The 24,558-nt window shown below is 49.1% G+C and overlaps 1 protein-coding gene across 1 annotated transcript in view; it reads left to right on the plus strand.

Annotated features, from left to right (window-relative positions):
• DDX52 (DExD-box helicase 52) overlaps nucleotides 1-21,495 on the plus strand; it is a 38,979-nt gene extending 17,484 nt beyond the window's left edge. The window contains exons 15-16 of the mRNA XM_068104433.2: nucleotides 20,616-20,675; nucleotides 21,334-21,495. Coding sequence (XP_067960534.2) covers nucleotides 20,616-20,675; nucleotides 21,334-21,409 — 136 coding nt within the window. The 3' untranslated portion in view covers nucleotides 21,410-21,495. The remainder of the gene's footprint in view (nucleotides 1-20,615; nucleotides 20,676-21,333) is intronic.
• Nucleotides 21,496-24,558: the final 3,063 nt, after the last annotated feature.

Consider the following 24,558-nt stretch of genomic DNA (forward strand, 5'->3'; position numbering starts at 1 on the left):
CACTACTCCATACCATTTATTCCATACAGCCACATACACCTGTTCTTCATTCACCTGTCGTTGCACACCTGTGCAATCATACCTGGTGCCACCTGCACCCTCCTTTCTTCCTGGACCATTTGGTCAACACAACACGCAATCACCACTACTCCCTCATACACTGCTCCACACACCTGTTCAGTTGCACACCTGTGCAATCACACCTGTTCCATTCTCACCTGTTCAATCCTCACACACACGGCATCATCTCAGCTAACTACTCCCCTCTGAAACTTGCGCTTCCCAGTCGTCCCTTTAAACTATTGCGCTCCCACGTCATTATCATCCATACTAATCTACCTGCGTCCCCACTACAGGTATCAGTCACTAACTAACCTTAACGTCACCTAATGTCAATCTCTTCTAGATCCCTATCATTATCCAAGCCCTCCCTGGCTCGGTTGTCATAGCCACCCCATAAACTATTGCGCATTTGCCCCCACTCTGTGAGGGATGGTGGATTTGCCATCCCACCACATCGGGGGTCTCTCACTATCAATTTTGTTCGTCCAGATTCCACAAGTCAAAAATTTTCTATTTACTGCCAATTCTATTCACTTTTCTAAATTTTGTATCAAATCACTACTATCACTATCACCATCACCCGTCTACTTATTAGGTCCTCTCGGTGCGCCAATTCACATCTACAGCCCGGCTTCGTACAGCCGAGCAATGAACGCGGGTTCTTTTGTGCCAGCGGCTGGATACGTCCCGCATTCGGGGCAGGGACGGAGGCTTACCCGGGCCGAGATCCCATGCACCACCTCGGCGTGGAGCCATCCAATGTCCCGATCTCGACCTGCCGGCACGTCTCAATAGAAAGTGGTCGCCATGACGACCCTTCCTATCGGGCTGCCCGCTCCGCCTAGTGGAGCCCGGACGCGGCCGCTCCACGCGAGGCCCAGCGTGGATCGCGCACGGCGGTCCTTTCGAACCCGCCGTGGCTCGGATCTCCGCTGGTTCTCGCGGCACGCGAAGCCCGGCACGCACCGAGGGCCCGATCCGGCTAAAAGTCGACCTAACCTTTAACCCGGTTACCGTCGACGCTTCACCTGCAGGCTTACATGCATACGCTACCTCTTTCTTGCTCATACATGCAGCCGTTCCCATTCTCCTCGTACCTTTTCTTTCACACCTCGGTACACTCACTCCGCTCACCGACTTGGTCACACACCTGACCACCGAACACTTTGGCACACATTCGTCGCTCGCACACCTCACTAACACACCTCTTCGCGCCCCCTCCTCGGTCACTTCCTCTGTGACAATCACAGGTGTGCTCTCATTCGCACACCCATCCACGTGCCTCACTACCAACTCAAATGTGCCTTCCCACACACGCTCTACCATCCCAGGTGTGCTTCCTTCCATTCCAGGTGTACATCCTCGCTCACCTGTCACAACCAACTCACGCTCCGTTTCACTCTCACTACTCTCACCTCCACTCTCGGTCGCGCACTCACCCTTACTCTCGACAGCACACTCTTTCCTCATGCACCCGTCCGTTACACACCTTTCTCGCGCGTCCTCCCGCGCACACTTTTTCGTTACTTCCTCCGTAACACTCACCACACCGCGCTTCCCTGTGCTCCCTCGCACACGCGCTTCGACCAACTCACTCTTGACGGCACACTCACTCCTCGGCGTGCACTTTTTCCTCACACACCCCATGGTCGGACATTCTCGCACACCTCTTTTTTCGCACACCAGACCTGTCGCACACTTCACCAACGGCCTCTCACGAACACCCGGATCCAAACCAATCCCCAAGCCGACTGAAGCTTTCCTCACATCATATACATTGCCACTCACCTCCGTACTTCGTCTCACCTCCTCTGCCACCTGCAAACTTTTTATTTGGTTAGTGAGCATCACATCATGATTTGAACACAGACCTTGTACATATTCCATGACTTCCTCCTTTATCTCCCTCTTAGTTTCTGTCCGTCCCTTCTTAATTTCACTCACCTCTTCTCCCACTTCCTCTAATTTTTGTTTAACCTCTTTTATTTCTCGGTGCGTCTCCTCAAGTTCGTCCTCTAAGGCTACCGTGACCGTTTCTACGTGCGTCCTTACCTCCCGGTCCTTCGTCTCCATTATCTCTGTCACCTCCTCCACCCTCATTGTCAGTTCCTCCCGTACCATCTGACATTGCCTCTGCGTCGCTATTAATTCGTTTTTAATTTCTTTTTGTGTCGCCTTTAACCCTCCTAGCACCGCAGTGTTCTTTTGAACCTGCTCCACTAACTTAGTTTGTCCCTCTGTCAGCTGCTCCACCTCCTCCGTCAGATCTTCTATTCCCCCTTGTAACTTAGCCGTATTATTCCTCACTTCTTTCTCTATACGCTTTTCGCCTCGCTTTACCTCCTCGCGTAGCCCCGAGACCTCCTCACTCACCCCTCGTCGTATTTCCTCCATCTGGTTCCCCATCTGTTCGATTTCCCGGGCGGATTGTTCCCCTATTTCCCGCAATTTGTCCTCCATCCTATTTTCTAACCCCATTAACCCATTTTTCACCCCCTCTAACTGATTCTCCTGGGCAGCCATTCTGTTTTCCACCCCCGTTAACCCATGTTTCACCCCTTCTATCCCATTGTCTAACCCCTCAAATTTCTTGTCTAATCCCTCAAATTTCTTTTCTAATCCCTCACCGGTACCCCTCGCTTCGTCCCTCATTACCCCCATTTGGCCCTCCAATCGCTCACCCTGAGCATCCATCCGGTTCCCCATTACCCCCATTTGGTTTCCCATTACCCCCATTTGCCCCATAATTCTGCTTTCCATTTTTTCACTATCAGCCCTCCTTCTGTTTTCTATTCGTTCCATAATGTCGTTTTCTCTCTGCATTTCCACCATGAATTGGGCCATGAAGGCTTGCATTTGGGCCGCGCTCATTGGTTCCGCGACCGTGGCCCCCTCAACCACGTGCGCGAGGGCGCCATTCTGTGCGTCTGAAACCTCCGCAACCACATTGCTATTTTTCGCCTCCTCCCTATCCTCCATATACATTTCCCCGAGGTCCTGGGTCGATTCCACCCTGTCTATTTCTCCCACCGACTTCCGATCGCCTTGATTGTCCATGGCGCGATCTCAAAATTCGGGTTTTGCTTTATAAAACAAAATAAATTTCGGCAGCTCGTAATTTTGACCAAAAATTTTTTTTTTCTAGATGTTTTAAAAATTTGGTTCGGGACCCGAATTCCACTCCCAGACACCAATTGTTACAGACGCGGCTTTTAGATGTTATATTGACCGAGCGGTGGTGTATTTAACCGCGTCCGAACAGTTACTCCCCGATTAAAACCCGATTTCACCCGACGTTGACCAGATCGCCCCACGGATATTCAATCGGGAAATCTCTAAAGCGATCGCAAGAGAATGAAAAAGAAGAAGAAGAATACGGAGGAAGAACAGATTTATTATACACACACAAGCAAAGGATGGAAGAAACAGTGACACAGCGAATCCTTAACTTACACTATTCGTTTTTACTTAGCCCCAAGACAACGAGCAGGACAGGACGTTCACACTTACACAGGGGTGGTTCAGGCAGGTAAGGCTTGAGATGGAGGCAAGGTCGGGAGGCCGCCGGTCGCAATTCCTCGCGGTTTTGGCGGGAAACCCTCCGTCGCGTATCCACTGCGGGAGACGCCACGCGCTGGTTCGGCACACCTGCTCCTCTTCTTGGGGCGGGGCCGTCTCCCTCCTTTCAGCGCGTCTCTCCAAAGCTGGTCTCCTTGCCGAGTACCTCTCCTCTTTGGCTTGGAGCGTTTCGCATCTCACCGCCTCTCTTTGGTGCAGCCTCGTTGCTCCTCTCCAGCTCATCTCTCAAAGCAGTCCCCTGCAGGCGCTTTTATCACCTCGGGCGAAATCAAGCCGCCGACTCCGAGGGCACGCCTACCGGGTCACTCACCGCGGTGTTGATTGGCTGTTAGGGCCAGTTCACTCCTTCCCTCTTCTGACGAGGTGGAGACACGCCTTTCTTCTCCAACCTTACCTCGTGGCCAATGGTGGTTGAAGAGAAAAACCGACCAAAATGCGGAAGGCAAATGGAAGGGAGGTTTTGGGGAAATTGGAAGGGCCTACGCTTATTTTGTTTGATACAATGCAAAGTCAATCTAGTGGGAAAACACATACTTAGCCTACATGGAATAAGGAAATGCACTATTTAAAAGATATATCGTGACCTGCGTGTATATTCCATGCAATTAACTAGGACGCTGACTGCGACCATTATTTACATTAACAGGGTGGTACCGTACGTTTGTAACGTTCACATTGTAACGTTTTCACATTCGTTACACTTCCTCCAAAATTGTTACACTTCTCAAAAAACCGTTACACTTCTCAAATTCGTTACACACTTCCCAAAATCGTTACACACTTCTCAAAATCGTTACAATATATATATATATACAGTAGTGACCCCTAATTCCGAACGCCCCTCATCTCGAACTACTCTAATTCCGAACCGTAAATTCGAGAAAATTTTGTCCCTAATTCCGAATGTATTTCTATAACCGAACCGCCAACATAGCGTTAGCGTCGTTCATATTTCCCGCCGCGAGCGTCGAGATTTTGAAGGCTTTGAAGAACCTATTGTGCCTGCTATTGTAGCATTGGGTCAGTCCATGGGCTTGGAGGTGAGTGAAGAGGATGTGGAGGAGTTAGTGGAGGATCACAACAAGGAACTCACCACAGAAGAACTTCAGCACCTCCACAAGATGCAGCAAGAAGAAGTGGCAGTGGAAATTTATTCAGAGGAGGAAGAGGGAGCTAGTGGTAACATTTCCAGTGCTGAAATTAAAGAACTGTGCTTCCATTGGTCTAAAACACAGGCCATTGTTGAAAGGTGGCACCCTAATAAAGCAGTGGTTAACAGGAGCATTAACTTGTTCGGTGACAATGTGATTGACCACTTCAGAAAAATTAAGAAAAGTCGCCAACACCAGGCAACTTTGGAGAGGTGGTTCTCTAAAGAAAGCAAGCCTAGTGAGCCCCAACCCTCTACACGTGTGTTAAGAGACAAAGAGAGCAAACACCAGAAGCACAGTCATCTGATGTTAGCTTGGAAGGTGCCTCACCCTCCAAGCAATAAAACCCTCTCCCTCCTTCCTCCTCTCCAGCTTCCACATGCACCATCAGAACTCTCCACTAAGGTAAATGCAGTTATTTTCATGTTAGTACATTTATTTCTTGTTATTATTATTATTATTATTTGATATTTAGGGCATTTACTCATCTTATTTTACCTTGAATCATGTGTATTTGCAGTTAACAGTGTCTTGATAATGGATTTTTGGGGTCCAGGAACGGATTAATTCACTTTCCATTATTTCTAATGAGGAAAATAGTTTCTAATTCCGAACTTTTCCCAATCCGAACTTCCGCTGGAACGAATTAAATTCGGATTTAGAGGTCCCACTGTATATATATATATATATATATATATATATATATATATATATATATATATATATATATATATATATATATATATATATATATATATATATATATATATATATATATATATATATATACAGTGGAACCTTGACTTACGAGTGCCCCAACTTACGAGTTTTTCGAGATACGAGCCGTCGCTCGGGCGGTTTATTGCTTTGAGATGCGAGCCGAGATTTGAGTTACGAGCTTTCGCCACCCGGTCACGTGGTTATCTTTCCGTGAAAGTACAGTATCTGTCGTATATCGCTGCATTTTTGTTTTCGCATGTTTCTTTATTTGAGTTTACGCCGCCAGGTGGGTTCCGGTCACGTGGTTATCTTGACGTGCACGTACAGTATCTCTGTCGTATAGCGCTGCATTTTTGTTTTCGCATGTTTCTTTATTTTGAGTTTACGCCGCCAGGTGGGTTCCGGTCACGTGGTTATCTTGACGTGCACGTACAGTATCTCTGTCGTATAGCGCTGCATTTTTGTTTTCGCATGTTGGTTATTTTGAGTTTACGCCGCCAGGTGGGTTCCGGTCACGTGGTTATCTTGACGTGCACGTACAGTATCTCTGTCGTATAGCGCTGCATTTTTGTTTTCGCATGTTTCTTTATTTTGAGTTTACGCCGCCAGGTGGGTTCCGGTCACGTGGTTATCTTGACGTGCACGTACAGTATCTCTGCCGTCAACTTGTTCAGAGTGCCGGCGATAGCTCGCCTTCTCTTTGTGGAAAACACGGTACTGAGAAGAAGAAGATGATGTGCTTGGATATAAAACACGCAATTGTCGAAAAACATGAGCGAGGTGTCGAGGAGGACGTATATAACGGCAGAGGAGAAGAGCATGCCAGGCCACAACTTGTTCAGAGTGCCGGCGATAGCTCGCCTTCTCTTTGTGGAAAACACGGTGAGATCCTTAACATCCAACAACTAATGGGACGCAAACGGGCGCCCAGTTTAGCGGTACACACATTGATGAATCACCCTGCCTGTGATTCACCCATGACAGGTTATAGCTGGGTCGGGATTCAAACCCAGGCTGGACAGTTTAGACTTTAGAGTCAAGTGTGCGTACCTCCAGTCCAGGCCATCCTGCCAACTTGTATGCTGCATACAGGTGAAATATAAAGCGCGAGATATTTTTATATATACTGTATATTTTAAAAAAAATTGGTGTGGTTTTTGGCGGGCTGGAACGGATTAATAGCATTTCAATGCATTTCAATGGGGAAATTTGATTTGAGATACGAGCAATTTGAGTTACGAGCTCGGTCACAGAACGAATTAAACTCGTAAGTCAAGGTTCCACTGTATATATATATATGCGGTATATATATATATATATATATATATATATACAGTATATATATATATATATATATATATATATATATATACAGTATATATATATATATATATATATATATACAGTATATATATATATATATATATATATATATATATATATATATACAGTATATATATATATATATATATATATATATATATATATATATATACAGTATATATATATATATTGTTACAGATACGACTTTGATGGTATGGTGGGCCGAGCGGGATGGCCGCCGTATCCGTACAAGTTACCCGATTGTGCCCGAATGTTGACTAATCGCGCTACGCTGGCTCAATAGGAAAGAGAAGACACCCGGCTGGTTATAATGACACAATACGACACCAGGGTTTCGATTCTCAAGTATATTCGTACGGAAAAAGGTTAGATTACAGGGCTAGAGGTATATTACGAAGACAGGCACTTAGACACACTCTTATATTATCCCCGGACAGACGACAGACACACGGGACAAAATGCTGACTCACACGGGGGTTGATGAAAAGGGGAGGCAGGTCGCGATGGCTCAGGTGCACCTGGCTCAGGGACAGAATCACGTACGGTGGTGTCCAGAGATGCGTGAAGGTATCACAGCGCTTGTGGGTCGCGACTTTGGTCTCAAGCTGGGGAGGTCGCTCAGCGCTCGGGAGGGTGGCGTCTTTTCCTTCCAAGCTCGGGGCGCATCTCCCTTCACGTCCGGCGCGGGGCCGCGTATATCTCCGGCCGGGAGTGACACGCCCTCGGCTCGTTAGCGCCGCCCCAGATGGCATCGGCCCATGGCTTCTCATTGGGTGCGGGGGTTACCGGCTCCGCCCTTGACGAGGGGCCGACAGGGAGCCCCTTCGTGGTAACCCCGTGGAGCGCGTGGTCAATGGTGGCTAACCGAGCCGGAAGGAGGACGCCCACTCCCCATGCCGTCACCGCGCCGCCCCCCTCTTTTGTTGTTGTTGTTGTAGTTGGCGCTTCTTCATGGGGAAGAGATGCGGAGAGGTATGGGGAGGTCCTAAACTTCCTAACAGGTGCCATATAATCACATTCTGGTGCAACGAAGAGTCATAATTAATGGAAACAAGTCCTTAACTGACATAGATTAAGAATAACTAGCAAGATGTCCTATAATTGTCTACGTGTGGTGCGGGGGACCTGGGCACGACATTTAATGGGGGGATGAAGGGGAAGATCGGCTCTAATGGGTGTTGTTTACAGACAATGGGACTAGGGAATGGGGTAAGGGAGAGTTGGGGAGTATCGGAGAAAATAGGGGAATATTTACAAGCGGATATGGAGGCCAAATTCCATATTCGCAACATTGCACCCTTCTCTACCCTCGGGGCGTCCCGACCCGATAAATTTTTACCTACTTTAGTGTGGCACGCAATGTAGTTCCCTCTACTATTAACTCTACCCTGAGTGCGACAGTTTTACAGATATTCACAAATGAGTAAATATGTCCCCCTGCGACGTTGCACCCTTCTCCTCACAGAAACACACCCACAGGATAACCGAATCCGGAAAGAATTCTCAAACTAAACATACAGCCGGTAGGGAGCATTATTTACAAGACTATGCTGCTATTTACACTACGATCCAGGACCTGTTTTTGGAGGAACACATGCAGATGTTATGCATAGAGAGAGCGCGCTTGCCAACATCGATACACCAACCCACGAGTGCTCTGTGGCCGACGGCCTTTAATAACGTGCAGAGCACCCTTTCCCGAGCATCAACAGCACCACCCCACCACCAATCGGTGCAGTCACCATTGTTCATTGGAATCAAAATAACTTCAACAACCCCTAACCCTGCAGGTGTCTCTTGCTCTTCTTGTGGTGCACTTGGTGGTGTTAACTATTAGTGGTTCACCTGTATGGCATAGGTGCCACGTTGATCCATAGGTCCATCCCCGGGTGGTGCTTGGCCGCAAACGAACTGCGGTCCATTGTGGGTGGCCACAAACATTGCGGTCCATATGGTGTACCGATCCAGGCAGCGAACAGCGAAAGTGCAGGCCCACAACTGCGCAGCCAGCACCTCTCTCTCCTCTCTCTCTACCCCAAAGCCAGATCCTCGGAGGTGGGAGACAAAAGAAGCAGACAAGTGAGTAAGGTGGTAAGGGCGCAAAAGTGCACGCAATGTAAGGTAATGCACACTGGGGGCACATGGGAACCAGGTGAGACAGGTACGTTCCTATCGTACGCCCCCCCCCCCCACCAGGTAACCTACATGGCCCCTCCCTTACCCCTTACTGTATCCACACAACACAACACTACCCATAAACATCTACTTTACAAATCAACAAACATCCCTACTGTCTTCCCCGTTCCTCCCATATACCAAATTCGTCTTCTCTCCCTCCTAACCAATCAAATTTGCCATTTTCAACTCTCATCAAAATTTGCCATTACCAATTCATCATCAGTCCCTCCTAAGGAGGGAGAGATGGAATCACCCCAATGTCTCATCCACGTCGTGATGCGTCTCACAAATCCACACAGCGATTCATCTCCTGCAACAAAACAAAGAAAACACAGGTGTGGAGTCATCATCATCACCACAGGCAAGTGGCTGCGTATGGTGCGACAGGTTCATCAATCCTAACTATCTCCTAAATGACTTTAACAACTTTACACTACCCGGGGTCTCTCTCCGGCCAAACCATTGGCCCTCTTACACTATGGGTTCTAAAAACCAATTCCCATTGGCCAAACTGTGGTGCTCTTCAATTTGGGGTCTCACTCCCCCGATTCATCTCCCGGTGCCCTCGCACAATTTCTGGGCTGCGGCGTGTACCTCTCCCAGTGGGTCTACCCACCTGCACACCTCCACCACTGCAGTTGCCTCCGAGCTTACCTGCTCCTTGCCCTAACCTAACTACCTGGGGAAGGCCCTCTGGCACTCTCCCCACTCGGTGCCCTCTCTGGCACTGGGCTACCCGGGTCCATCCTCCGGATCCTCGGGCCCCATCCACAACTCTACCGGCTCTCAGAGCCCACCTGCGGTCTCACCTGGCCGACATCCTCACAGTGGTGGAGTGCTCAACCAACTACACACACTAACAGGCTACACGCCCAGCCATTTCCACAACACTAATGCACCCATTCACAACACCATTCTGCAACCGCACCACAGATGCCAATATCCAACCACAATTTACCTGCACCCTCTACCTAACACTTACACTACCCGCCCCGGGTACTCGTGAAAGGGGTCCACTCTTCCCCCATCCACACCTTCGCACCACGCACACCACTCCATACCACTTACTCCAACTCTCTCCACACACCTGTACTTGCACACCTGTGCTCTCACACCTGGTGCCACCTGCACCCTTCTCTCCCCAAGCGCATTCGCGCTGATCCACAACACTCACCACTCATACACGGCTCCACACACCTGTCCAGTTGCACACCTGTGCAATCCTCACACACACAGCATCATCTCAGCTAACTACTCCCTTCTGAAACTTGCGCTTCCCAGTCGTCCCTTTAACTATTGCGCTCCCTCGTCATTATCATCCATACTAATCTACCTGCGTCCCCACTACAGGTATCAGTCACTAACTAATCTTAACGTTACCTAATGTCATCTTCGCTAGATCCCTACACACCATATCCTAACCCACCCGGGCTAGTTTTCACTGCCATACACCCCACAAGCTATTGCTCCTTTGCCCCCCTCACATGGGAAAGGTGGCAGGGATGCCACCCTCTCCCACCGGGCCTATCGCTCCTCAATCCCCCAGTCCTCTGGCACTAATAAGCCCCCCTTATTCAGAGGTACTGGGTCCCGCCTCGGCATCTAAAGCCGAGGCGATCCACGGGGGCGCCTGCTCGCCGGTGTAAGGTCTTATCCGGTCGGCGTGGACGATCCGAGGGAGGGCTCGTGGCCCCATTTTGATCTTAAAGACCACGTCACAGATTTGCGACAGGACGACTCCTGGGCCTTGCCAGGGGGAGGTGAGTTTTGGGCACCTTCCCTTCCGCCTCCGGGGATTAAAGAACCAAATCTTCATCCCCGGAGCGTATTGACTCCCCTGGCTCCGGTCGTCGTACCTGCGCTTCATCTTTTCCCCCGCCAGATGGAGTTGGCGGCGGGCGAAGGCATGGACTAGCTCCATGCCTTCCTCTAGGTGACGTGCGTACCCCTCCCTCGGCGGGTTAACCACTGTGTCTGGCACGGGACCGCATAGCAAGTCGGCGGGAGCCCGTAACTCCCGCCCATACATAAGCAACGCTGGACTGCATGCGGTGGCCCCGTGCTGGCTGGTTCGGTAGGCCATGAGCAAGTAAGGGAGATGTTCGTCCCAGTCATCCTGACGGGTGGTGGTGAACAGTGCCAGTTGTTGGATTAAAGTTCGGTTGAATCTTTCCACCATCCCGTCAGATTGAGGTCTTAAAGGCGTTGTCCTGGTTTTTCGAATTGACAGGAGACTGCACACATCTTTTAGTAATTTGCTCTCAAAATTTCGTCCCTGGTCGGTGTGCAACTCCTGTGGAATCCCATGCCGGCACACAAATCCTTCCACGAAGGCCTGCGCTACCACCCCTGCTTCTTGGTTGGGGAGGGCGTAGGCCTCCGGCCACTTGGTGAAGTAGTCCATCACAACGAGGATATACTTATTACCTTGGCGGGTGCGGGGCAGCGGTCCTAGAATATCCATAGCCACCCGCTCAAGGGGGGCCCCCACCTGATGTAATTGAAGGGGGGCCCTCATCCTCCGTGCTGGTCCCTTTTTGGCAGAACAGGCGTCGCATCTCCGACACCAGTCCTGTATGTCGCGCCCCATATTCACCCAATAGAACCTCCGGCGGACCCGAGATATTGTCTTTGTCCTGCCCAAATGGCCGCCGGAGCGGGTACCATGCACCTGTTGCAATATGACGTTCTTGAATTTGTCAGGGACTATCACCAGCCAGGAAGTTCGATCAGAGGGAACCTCCACCCACTTGCGATACAAGATGTTGCCTTTCAATTCCAGGGTCTGCCACTGAGCCCAATATGCCTTTGTCTGCGCCCCGAGGGGGGTGACCTCTTCCCCCTTTGGTCTTTGCCCCAATTTGACCCATTGGAACACCGGCCCCAGAACAGGATCCTCCTGCTGGGCCGTGCTCCAAGCCAACTCTCCAAATTCCTCGTCCGCGGTTAGTGGCAAAATTGGCCCTCTCACCCGGGTTGCCCGGACGACGAGAATCGGGGCGGAATCGCCCAATTGCTCCCTCTCCTCGTGTCTCGCACAAAATTTACAGTTTTCCCCCAGACAAGGACGCCGAGAGAGTGCGTCCGCATTACCATGGGCCTTCCCGGCCCTATGGGCCACATCAAAATCGTACTGCTGCAACTTTTCCAACCACCTTGCAATTTGGCCCTCCGGTTCCTTGAACCGAAGGAGCCATTGCAAGGAGGAATGGTCAGTTCTAACCAAAAATTTCCGCCCGTACAAGTACGGGTGGAAATGGTTCATGGCAGCCAGCATAGCCAATAACTCTTTGCGAGTGACGCAATAATTTCTCTCGGGCCTACTTAAGGCCCGACTATAATAACCAATCACTCTCTCCACGCCCTCCTGTGTCTGAGACAAAACTGCGCCCAATCCTTCCTGGCTCGCATCCGTGTCCAGGGTAAATGTCCCGTCACTAGTGGGGTAAGCTAGAAGGGGTGCGGATGTTAGACACCCCTTCAATTTTTGGAAGGCCTCGTGGCACTCCCGTGTCCAATTAAATCGCGTCCCCTTCTCCGTAAGCCGGTGGAGGGGACGGGCCAACTCCGCAAATTTCGCCACAAAGCGCCGGTAGTAGGAGCAGAGTCCCAAAAATCCCCGCACCTCTTTGATGGTACGTGGTGCGGGCCACTCCTCTACCGCTTTAATTTTGTCTGGGTCTGTTTTTACCCCCTCGCGGCCAATCACGTGACCTAGATAGGCCACCTCTCTTGCAAACAAAGTGCACTTACTCGGGTTCAGCTTCAACCCTGCCTGTCTGAGGCACCCGAACACCTGGTCCAAATTAGCTAGTGCCTGGGGGAACGTTTGGGCATGTACCAGGACGTCATCCAGGTACACCAGGCATGACTGCCATGGCATGCCGCCTAGTACATGCTCCATCAATCTCTCAAAGGTGGCGGGGGCGTTACACAAACCAAACGGCATCACAGTAAACTGATACAGTCCCTTACCTGTGGAAAATGCCGTTTTCTCCTTCCCTGCCCTATCCATCTCCACCTGCCAATACCCACTCTTGAGGTCCAAAGTTGTGAACCAATTGGAGCCCGCAACGGCATCGAGGGTGTCATCAATCCTTGGCAGGGGATATGAGTCCTTGAGTGTCACGTTGTTTAGCTGGCGATAGTCCACGCAGAACCGCGTGGTCCCATCCTTCTTTTTGACCAGCACAACAGGTGACATCCAAGGACTTCCCGAGGGCTCGATCACACCTGCGTCGAGCATTTTTGCAACCTGCTCGTCAGCTTCCGCCCTCTTGCTCCAAGGGAGCCGTCGGGCGGCCTGACGAATAGGCCGGGCCTCACCGGTGTGGATCTGATGTTTCACCAGGCCCGTACGTCCAATATCCTCGGTGGACAGGGAGAAGAGGTCCAAATGGGACCCAACCAGTTTGTGTAAGGCCTCCCTCTGGGTACCTCCCAACTCTACGCTACTACGATTTACCATCTCGCAAATGGGATCGGGCCAATTCCTACTTGTTATTGAAGGCTCCCCCCGGGGTCGGCTCGGCTGGACGTTCTCGCCCCTCACTGTCGCGACTTCCTCCACTGGGGTGCAGCCAGCTACCCTCGTGCCCCTTACTATAGTGCGTGGTTCTGTACTCACATTTACTACTCGGACGGCCACTACCGGTCCGTCCGTTTTTACAAGGGTGCGGCCCACGATTAAACCCGGTATGGACTGCGCTGCCACCGGTTCGACCAGGCCGCAGGACTCCTGCCATGTTGGGCGAGCTGCCCACCGGGCCGGCACTATCGCCTCGGCCCTGGGGGGGATGGTCACGGCCTCGGAAGCCTCCAGCTCCGCTCTCTCGGCCGTGCTCACTCCCCCTAACGGCAGCTCTTCTACTCCCACCTGCAGGATCCCCCGGCACAAGTCGATTTTACAACCGCTGGCAGTCAACAGGTCCAACCCTATTAAACATGGGTCGCACACCTCCGCCACCCAAACATCTATCTCCCTCCTTACCGACCCTAACTTGAGGGTCACAGAACCACGCCCTATGATCGGGGCCGTTACCCCGGTAGCAAGCTGCAAACTATAATTTTGCAGGCGCTGGATCTTATCCCAGCCACCTGCGCTCGAATCAAGGACCACAGGGCTGATGATCGTGGCGCTAGCTCCTGTGTCCACGACGGCGTCTACCCCCACGCCGGCAATTTTGCATCTAATTGTCAGGCTACCGGTTCCAATTTGGCCACAATAAATGACCTGTCGCGTCAATGAGGGCTCTCCTCCATCCTCTGCTGCCGAACACCGCCCTACGTGCCCGACACCTTCTAGTTTCCCGGGGTCTGGCGGGGGGGTGTCTGGGGTCGGCTAACCCGCTCCCCCCTGGGCGGAGTTGAGGACCTCAACTGCCGGGGATCATCCCGGCGCGCGTTTCGACAGTGCCGCGCCAGGTGACCCAGGCGGTTGCAGGTATAGCACCTCACCTGATAAGGTGCTTGCCTCCGGAATTCCAAATTCCCCCCCCTGTAGGTCCGAATTGGATTACCCGCTCGTGGTCCACCGCGGGCCACCTCCGGGGCCGCCTGCCATGGTCCAGGTCCTGCCAGGCGCTGGTCCACCAGCCTCCGGACCATGCCCGCCAGGTCAGGACCCACGTCGGGGGCGGGCCCCCTAAGGGGTCCGCCCTCCATCGGGGGTCCCATCTGGCGGACCGCCATTGCGAGACGCTCGCCCCCCCGGGCCAGGGGCCTCGCTGCTTCCCAACGGGCCGCAGCGTCAGCCGCCTGGCTCAGAGTCTGCGGGCGCCACATGGCGAGCTGTTGCCGGAGCTCAATATCCGGGAGGGCCTGGATAAAATGGTCCAGCGCCAGGCTTTCCCGGGAATCCGCTGCCATGCTAGCATGTGCGATCCCCACTGCGCGGCGAATGTCGTGGGCAAGTTCCCCGATGGCTTCCTGGGGCTTGCGCTTTCGCAGCGCGAGCTGAGCTTTAACAAGCTCGCTCTGCTGTTCTATTCCAAATCGATTAATTAGGGCGTCGCGGAGGGCTGGCAGGGTGAGAGCACCCGCTGGTAATGCCGTCAGCACCTCCGCCGCCGCGCCGCGCAATGCGGCCACCAGGTGTACTCCACCTTCGTCCTCACCCCAACCGTTACCCTTACACACACAGTCGAACTGCGCCAGGTACGCGCGTAGATCACTCTTGCCGTCATACGGCGCGAGTGGGACCTTGTGGGACCACCTCGTATGCGAGTCGTTGCCCGCCGGCCGGACCCCGTGCGTCGCCCCTTGCGGGGTCAGCGCGGGGCCGAACCGGCCGGGCCCCCACAGTACACTACCCCCAAGGGGCTCTCGTGCCTCCCCGGTCCCTCCAACAACTACCCCTGTTGGTGTCGATGCATGGGTCACACCTCCGCAACCCGCTACCCATTCCATACCACCACAACCTTGCTCACCCACACCTCGCACCTCTCGTTCCATACCCTCCGGACCAGCCATACACCTCACTCTTGGCCTCTCACGAACATCCGGGTCTATCTCGACCCCCAAGCTTATTAAATCACCTGGCGCATCATACGCACGACCATATTGGTCACCACTTACACCGGGTCCTCTTTCTCTTCGCTTCTCCTCCATCACCTGCGAATCCCTCATCCGGTTAATGAGCACATCATCACGATCCGAACACAGACTTTGGACCAATTCTTTTACTTCCTCCTTTATCTCTTTCTTATCCTCTCTCCGTCGCTTCTTAATTTCGCTCACCCCTTCTTCCACTTCCTCTAATTTTTGCTTCATCTCCTTCATCTCTTCGTGCGCCCCTTTAAGTTCTTCCTCTAACTCCACTTTATTTTTTTCTATGTGCTCCCGCACCTCCCGCTCTTTAACCTCCATTACCTCTACCACCTTGTCCATTTTCCTCGTCAGGTCCTCATGTACCGTCTGGCACTCTTTTTTAATTACCCCTACGTCCTTTTTCATCTCCTTCTGTGTCGATTTTAAACCCTCTATTACCGCTGTGTTCTTCTTTACCTGGTCCCCCAGCTCCTTTTGTCCCACTGTCAGTTGTTCTACTCCCAGCGTCAATTCCTCTATACCACCTTGCAATTTTACAGTCCCCTTTCTCACCTCTTTCTCCATGCGCTCCTTACAGTGCCTCACCTCCTCGCGCACTCCTCCGACCTCCTCACTCACTCCTCTTCTGATCTCCTCTCCCATCACTTGCATCTCCTGCCCAGATGCCACCCTCATCTGCTCCATTTCCTCCCTGTGAGCATCCAGTTTGGTTTCTACCCCCATTCTGACCCCCTCTATCTGCTGCTCCATTTGTTTAACTTCCCTTTCCGCTTGGTCCCTCATGTCCCTCAATTTGCCTTCCATACTGTTTTCTAACCCCTCTAACCCATTTTTCACTCCCTCTATCTGATTCTCCTGGGCAGCCATTCTATTTTCTACCCCCATTAACCCATTTTTCACTTCTTTTATCCCGTTGTCTAACCCCTCAAAATTATTGTCTAACTTCCCAATTTTCTTGTCTAACTCCTCAAAATTATTGTCTAACTTCCCAATTTTCTTGTCTAACTCCTCAAAATTATTGTCTAACTTCTCACCGGTACCCCTCGCTTCGTCCCTCATTACCCCCATTTGGTTTCCCATTACCCCCATTTGGCCCTCCAATCGCTCACCCTGAGCATCCATCCGGTTCCCCAATTGGTTACTCTGCAGTTTGAGGGACGCCTGCATTTGCGCCATAAATTGCTCCATGAGGACCTGCATCTGGGCCATCCCTCCCACTTGTGCAGCGGGTGCGGCCGCCGTAGCTATGTGCGAGGCGCCATTTCGCGCGTCTGCTACCCCCGCTGTTTCGCTCTCCTCACGTCCCTCATTTTGGTCCTGGATCGACCCTACCTCACTCTCCCCTACCGGACCCCAGCCGTCTTGATCCGCCATAGCGCGACTTGCAAAATTCGAGTTTCGTAAAACAAAACAAATTTCGGCCGCTCCAAATTTTGACCAAATTTTTTTTTTTTTTTCCTCTATTCGTTTTTTTTTTCAAAATTTGGTCGGGCCTCGAATCTCACTCCCGACACCAATTGTTACAGATACGACTTTGATGGTATGGTGGGCCGAGCGGGATGGCCGCCGTATCCGTACAAGTTACCCGATTGTGCCCGAATGTTGACTAATCGCGCTACGCTGGCTCAATAGGAAAGAGAAGACACCCGGCTGGGTTATAATGACACAATACGACACCAGGGTTTCGATTCTCAAGTATATTCGTACGGAAAAAGGTTAGATTACAGGGGCTAGAGGTATATTACAGGAAGACAGGCACTTAGACACACTCTTATATTATCCCCGGACAGACGACAGACACACGGGACAAAATGCTGACTCACACGGGGGTTGATGAAAAGGGGAGGCAGGTCGCGATGGCTCAGGTGCACCTGGCTCAGGGACAGAATCACGTACGGTGGTGTCCAGAGATGCGTGAAGGTATCACAGCGCTTGTGGGTCGCGACTTTGGTCTCAAGCTGGGGAGGTCGCTCAGCGCTCGGGAGGGTGGCGTCTTTTCCTTCCAAGCTCGGGGCGCATCTCCCTTCACGTCCGGCGCGGGGCCGCGTATATCTCCGGCCGGGAGTGACACGCCCTCGGCTCGTTAGCGCCGCCCCAGATGGCATCGGCCCATGGCTTCTCATTGGGTGCGGGGGTTACCGGCTCCGCCCTTGACGAGGGGCCGACAGGGAGCCCTTCGTGGTAACCCCGTGGAGCGCGTGGTCAATGGTGGCTAACCGAGCCGGAAGGAGGACGCCCACTCCCCATGCCGTCACCGCGCCGCCCCCCTCTTTTGTTGTTGTTGTTGTAGTTGGCGCTTCTTCATGGGGAAGAGATGCGGAGAGGTATGGGGAGGTCCTAAACTTCCTAACAGGTGCCATATAATCACATTCTGGTGCAACGAAGAGTCATAATTAATGGAAACAAGTCCTTAACTGACATAGATTAAGAATAACTAGCAAGATGTCCTATAATTGTCTACGTGTGGTGCGGGGGACCTGGCACGACATTTAATGGGGGGATGAAGGGGAAGATCGGCTCTAATGGGTGTTGTTTACAGACAATGGGACTAGGGAATGGGGTAAGGGAGAGTTGGGGAGTATCGGAGAAAATAGGGGAATATTTACAAGCGGATATGGAGGCCAAATTCCATATTCGCAACAATATATATATATATATATATATATATATACAGTATATATATATATATATATATATATATATATATATATATATATACAGTATATATATATATATATATATATATACATATATATATACAGTATATATATATATATATATATATATATACAGTATATATATATATATATATATACAGTATATATATATATATATATATATATACATATATATATACAGTATATATATATATATATATATATATATATACATATATATATACAGTATATATATATATATATATATATACATATATATATACAGTGTGTATATATATATATATATATATATACAGTATATATATATATATATACTGTATATATATATGTCGCAATATTATATATTATTACAGTATATATATATATATATATATACAGTATATATATATATATATATATATACAGTATATATATATATATATATATATATATATATTAGCTGAGGTACCCGGCTTCGCCCGGGTTGAATAAGAATAATACAAATATATGATGAAAAGAACATGTATATTTTAGAGCAATATCACAGTACATTTCTTACATGACGTTTTGTCAATTTTCAATTTCTCAAAACCTCTTGGTATACAACATTTCTGGTTTTCTTACTTGGTGCCAAGACATAAAGATTGCTTGGTTTTCCAACCCTCGAGCAGCCCACGTACAGCTGGCCATGGGAAAGTACCCGGCATTGCCGGGCGGGGGAAGGGAAGGGAGGGGAGGAGGAAGGGGAGGGGAGGGGAGGGGAGGGGAACAGGGGGGGAGGGGAGGAGACGGTGGGGAGGGAGGAGGAGAGGGGGGGGAGGGGAGAAGAGGAGGGAGGGGAGGAGGAGAGGGGAGAAGAGGAGGGAGGGGGAGGAGGAGAGGGGGAGGGGGAGGAGGAGAGGGGAGGGGGAGGGGGAGGAGGAGAGGGGAGGGGGAGGAGGAGAGGGGAGGGGAGGGGATGGGGGAGGGAGGGGGGGGGGGGAGGGGAGAACGGCTTGCTTGGTAAGCGATAGCAGGCTTTTTACTTTTATTTTTACCTCAATGAGGGCTATATATTATTATAGTCTGTGCTTGGAGCCTTCAAGTTCAACATAAAGTTTTTTAATGAAAAATAATGCAGATGTATAACAATCCACCAATGCAAGTTCAAAAATGAATGCAGATCCTTTACTTTGCGATACAAACGCAATTCCCGCCATTTCCACTCACGATCGAGGCCTCCACAGTGACCGCGCCTCTTCTTCCTCCTACAACTTCGTCTCACTTCTTTCACTCAAAATGCACGAAATTCTGCCGCATGAAATTATGTAGAGGCCTCGTCGGGGGGATATAAGGTCGATAAGAAGGCATTGTAACAGAAGAATCGAAATAAAAGTGGAAGAACATAAGGAAATGGGAGCTATTCTAGACCCACAGCCAAACCTGACAAACCATTGCAATACACCACAAACTACACCATGGAATTGCAGCTGGCGCGGTTTTTTTAAACCATTGATATTAAAATAAAACGTAGCCTAAAACCACCGGGATTTTATGCTGATTCCGAATCTGTTTCTAAACTTTTCTCCGATGTGTAGTTCTTGAGTTATAAGCGGACATCCAGACAGACACACACACACACACACACACACACACACACACACACACACACACACAGCCACTCCTTTATATATAGAGATATATAGTCGTTGCTAAAAAGGTTGGCACCCTTGCACTTTTTCAAATAATTCACCATTTCTTCCAGAAAATTGTTCACATCAAAAAATATTTTAGTATTCACAAATGTATTTCTTTGGTTTGCAGTGGAACATAACAAAAAAAGCTGAAAAAATTACGAAATTTTAGCTTATTCCACACAACAACAACAACAACAACAACAACATGCATTTTAAGGCCATTTTCCCTGCCAGAGCGGGGGTTAGTCTTGCGGTCCCCATGACAATCTTCTTCATTTTGCCATATTTTCTGCATCTCCCCTTGTTAACCCCCTTGCCTACATTTCTTCTTCCACCATCTTTGGCCAAGTCTTTCTCGGTCTTCCCCGTCCTCTACTTCCTTCTACATTCATTTCCATCACTCTTCTCAACCAGTCACTTTCATCCTTCCTCAACACATGCTTCATGAACATACTTCCTGGTCACTGCCCCTATTGTTGACGAACAATGCCACGTTCACCCCACTTGCAACTTAAACCTGTTAGCTCACAGGTATGCAACCAGTGTTACCTGCAGGACAGGAATGGTATCGTGAAGTACAAGATGGTGACAAAGGGGTCACTGGCTACCATACACGGTCTGCAAAAGCTATTTTAAGATATATTGCCTACCTGTTGGCAGGTGGTGTATACAAATGGTAAGCAACATTTTTGTTTCAGAGGAGAAGCGCAGAAAGCAGACGAACCGCCACCAGTCAACACAGAACGTGTGGAGCAGAGGTAACCACACCTAAGCATTATTTGTGCAACCATGTCAAACTTTGTATAAGTTGGACCATTCACTTTGAGGATACTTCCGTGTACCATTCAAAAGGCCTATGATTTATATCCCATACCTTGGTAACTTTTATCCCCAAGCCATTGCATGCAGAGCGGACAAACAGCGTAACATCCCTCACCTGTGCACAAGATTCTAAGTGGCAATGTTGTGCATCAGTTCAGTGGGATTTGAATTTGTCAGGAATCCAACCCATATTCATCATCATGCACTATTGCCAAGTGTTGATGCTGCCGGAGCAGCCACGAGGCTACAATCCTGGTCGGGTCGCAACCAGCTCAGAAAGTCAGGGCAGGAATTTGGAATCTGTTCGGGGTGCCGCAATAGCTCGCCTACTCTTCAACTAATGCCGGCAAACAGGACACCCAGTTTAACGTCCATTCGAGGGCCGGCAACCTACATCAATGAAATATCTGGATGACAGTTTATATCTGGGTTGGGATTCGACCCCAGGCTGGACAGCTTAGAGGAGAGTGCACGTACCTCCAGGCCATCCTGGCGGCCCTCAATCCAGATTGGATTGGATCGATTGAAGGCAAGTACAGTCAATTTGAGTTATAGTCCATGTTTGTGCATTTATTGTGATGTTTGTACTTTCAGGAAATCATTGAAAACTGTGAAGAAAAGGAAGCGAATGAAACTACAAAAACCTGCAGAAAATGAAAATGCAGACTAAGAAATCTGTTCTGAAATTTTGCTACTTTGCCTCTGTGCATTTACAAAAAGTTTATTGTCAAATTTAAATAAATATTTTACAATTTATTTTTCTTGGTGAATTTTGCTGAATTTGTTTTCAAGCTTTCATTAGCCTTACCCATTCCCGAAGCGATGGGGAGTGCGTGTATTTGTCAGCGAGTCCGCATATAGACCAACATGTAGCGCACACGACACACGTACTGTAGAGCATACACACACACAATAATGCAATACATGTAGCACTTCCACGGTGCAGATCTGTTGGGGAGGAGGCCTCTCCCTTAATGGGTGCGAGGGAAAATGCCGGATCACCTTCTCACTTTCCCTGCGTTTAACTAGTACTAGTTCAACACAGTAGACACATAAGACATCCTTAACCCTCTAGTGACAAAAAGTTACAATGCACTCTACCTGTGACGTACGAACTAAGAGGGCAAATTATCCCTACCACGTGTTCTCGTAAGGTACAAAAAGTTCAAAATATATGAACACAAATGGGGGTCTTTCCCCTCGAATAACTTACCACACACACAATATTTATGGATACGGGAATGTATTAGTTGACTTGAGCCTTGCACGTTCCTAAAGTAACACAAAAAGCTATTCTCAATTATCGAGTGACCCTACTCGGGGTCTCAGCTCTATTGTAATCTATACACCCAAACAAGGCCATGAATTGTTAAATGTTTTGTGTTGTTAAAGCTGCTGTACCTCTGGTCCGGGAACAACTGGGCATGCAGCCCTGACATTTAACATTCCAGAATTGGACAAACTTCATACTTTCTTTCGCACATCTGATGTCAGAAAATCTGACGCACACTTTTAATATGAGACAAACCTGCAAGATGCGTTACTCCGAGTGCTGGTGACGCCATCGCCTTTCTTTCTGGAGTGAACATAGCATTTTGAGGACAACTCTCCCCCACTCCTGCCACCACGCCCCCGCCCCCCCATGTGGTATACCAGCCCATGGGGTTTGTCCATGCTCTGTCCTCTAAAGTCTAAATGCAGCACGGATGGTCGGAATCTAACCACAGACCGACCAAACTCAGAGCAGACACTTCCCACAATAGGAGTCATACTTTTAGAAAGTTTTGTGAAAAAGCAAATCTTAAATGTCTCGCACAGCAAGATCTGAGGCTTTTTGGGGGGTAGAGGGGAGGAGTAGAAGAGCTAAACAATGATCTTATCTATCTATAATTCCAGTAATCTCTGTGTGTATGTATGTCTGTATGTCTGTGACCGCTGTTTCTCGACAACCACGGGTCCGATATACTTTAAACTTGCCAGGTATATTGCTGGGGACCCGAGGATGTGCCTTTTCAAGGTTTCATATTAATCGGACAAGTAGTTACCGAGCTATGTCCAAAAAACGATTCAACCAATCAGAGAGCAGCGAGCTATCACGTGTGCCGAACGTGCCGAACAGACTCTGCCTCGGACGGCACATTTGAGAGCGTATTCATTTATTTCACGTTGGCAAACTATGTTGGCGTTAAACTATGTTTTAAAACTAATTAAAACTAATTTGCGATTCTTTCGCTTTCCTGCGCGTTTGTGCACGCTATGGCGATTTCTTTACCAAACTCCGCAAGCCGTTCGCTTTGGACCAAACCATTTCATGTAAATAGAGGGGGGGGATTGTCACCGTACTCGCAAGCCGTTCGCTTTGGACCAAACCATTTCATGTAAATAGAGGGGGGGGATTGTCACCGTACTCGCAAGCCGTTCGCTTTGGACCAAACCATTTCATGTAAATAGAGGGGGGGGATTGTCACCGTACTCGCAAGCCGTTCGCTTTGGCTTTGCGAATGGACCAAACCATTTCATGTAAATAGAGGGGGGGGGGATATAATTTTAGATATATATATAGTACGGGCATGCCCTAGTAATATTAATAACAGGAAAGAAAACTAGATATCTCTGATCACAAAGCAATCACCAAGAGTAAGCCTCCCCCAGCACCTGCTTATTAGTAAGGTGGCTTATAGGAAATACCATAACAGGCTGGACAAAAGCACCAAAGTTTCCATGTAATTTATTTGGGGTATTGTGATTAATTTCAGAAGGGTAGCATCAAAAATAGGAAATAAAAATATTACAGAAAATGTTACTGTTCTTAATTATATGATTTATTGTTTATGCATGATTGATTCATACAAATTATAAATCACATAGTTATTACTAAAAGTCCAAAGTTTTCCCAAGATAATTGAAATATTGAAGAGCAAGTATGAATAAAAATGTCCAAAACATTAAGATTACAAGAGTTATTGTCCGCCATTGTCCCCCTATATGAAGCATTATACACTGTCTTTATTTAAAGTGAATAAATGTACAGGTGACATTATCAGTTTATTTCTATGCGTTTTTGACTGTTTGGTGTTGATTTTTTTCCCCAATAACTTATAAAAAGACCTATTGAGGACATGTCATATTTATGGGTGAATTTCAGTTTCCCCGGCTGAGGTCTCATTGTACTATTTCTGGATGGCCGCCCTACTAAAATTAATCATTATGACATGAGGAACATCCTTGGAAAATTGGGCACTTTTGTCCACCAGGTAACGGTATTTCCAAAATATTTCATTAAGCCACCTTACTAGTATGAGGAATAGATATCTGCTACTCGCAGGAGTATCCGGCGTTGGGGCAGGAGAGGGATGGGGGCAAGAGAGGGAGTGGAAGGGGAGAGGAGAGGGAGGGGAAAGATATACTAAATGTACATCTTTTTGGGTGGGGGGTTGGGGGGTTGGCTTTGACAGGCCCCTCCGTTTTGGGGGAGGGGAGATGGGAAGGAGGAAAAATTTACCTGTGCAAAGAGTGCTTTAACTTCAGTGTTGCCCAGGTAATAAGGAAAATTGTAGTACCCTCTGCCATCATCACCAGGTGGTGCTACACGGTACACATTTACTGTACATCGAGAATTTACGCCCCTCCCCCCAGGCCCCAGACCACCGAACGAGGATGCGGCGACACAGCCTATGCCCCCCCCCCCCCCCCCCCCAGACAAAGTTGTATTTGTATTTGTACCCCGAGTAAAGTAAATAAGTGTTTATAGCTAGAGTACCTGGCGTTGCTCAAGCAAAAAAGAGGCATTAACATATTTGAAATGAAAGCAAATGTAAT

This window comes from Myxine glutinosa, chromosome 3 (assembly GCF_964187855.1).
Source record: "Myxine glutinosa chromosome 3, kmMyxGlut1.1, whole genome shotgun sequence".
In the NCBI taxonomy this organism is placed as follows: domain Eukaryota; kingdom Metazoa; phylum Chordata; class Myxini; order Myxiniformes; family Myxinidae; genus Myxine; species Myxine glutinosa.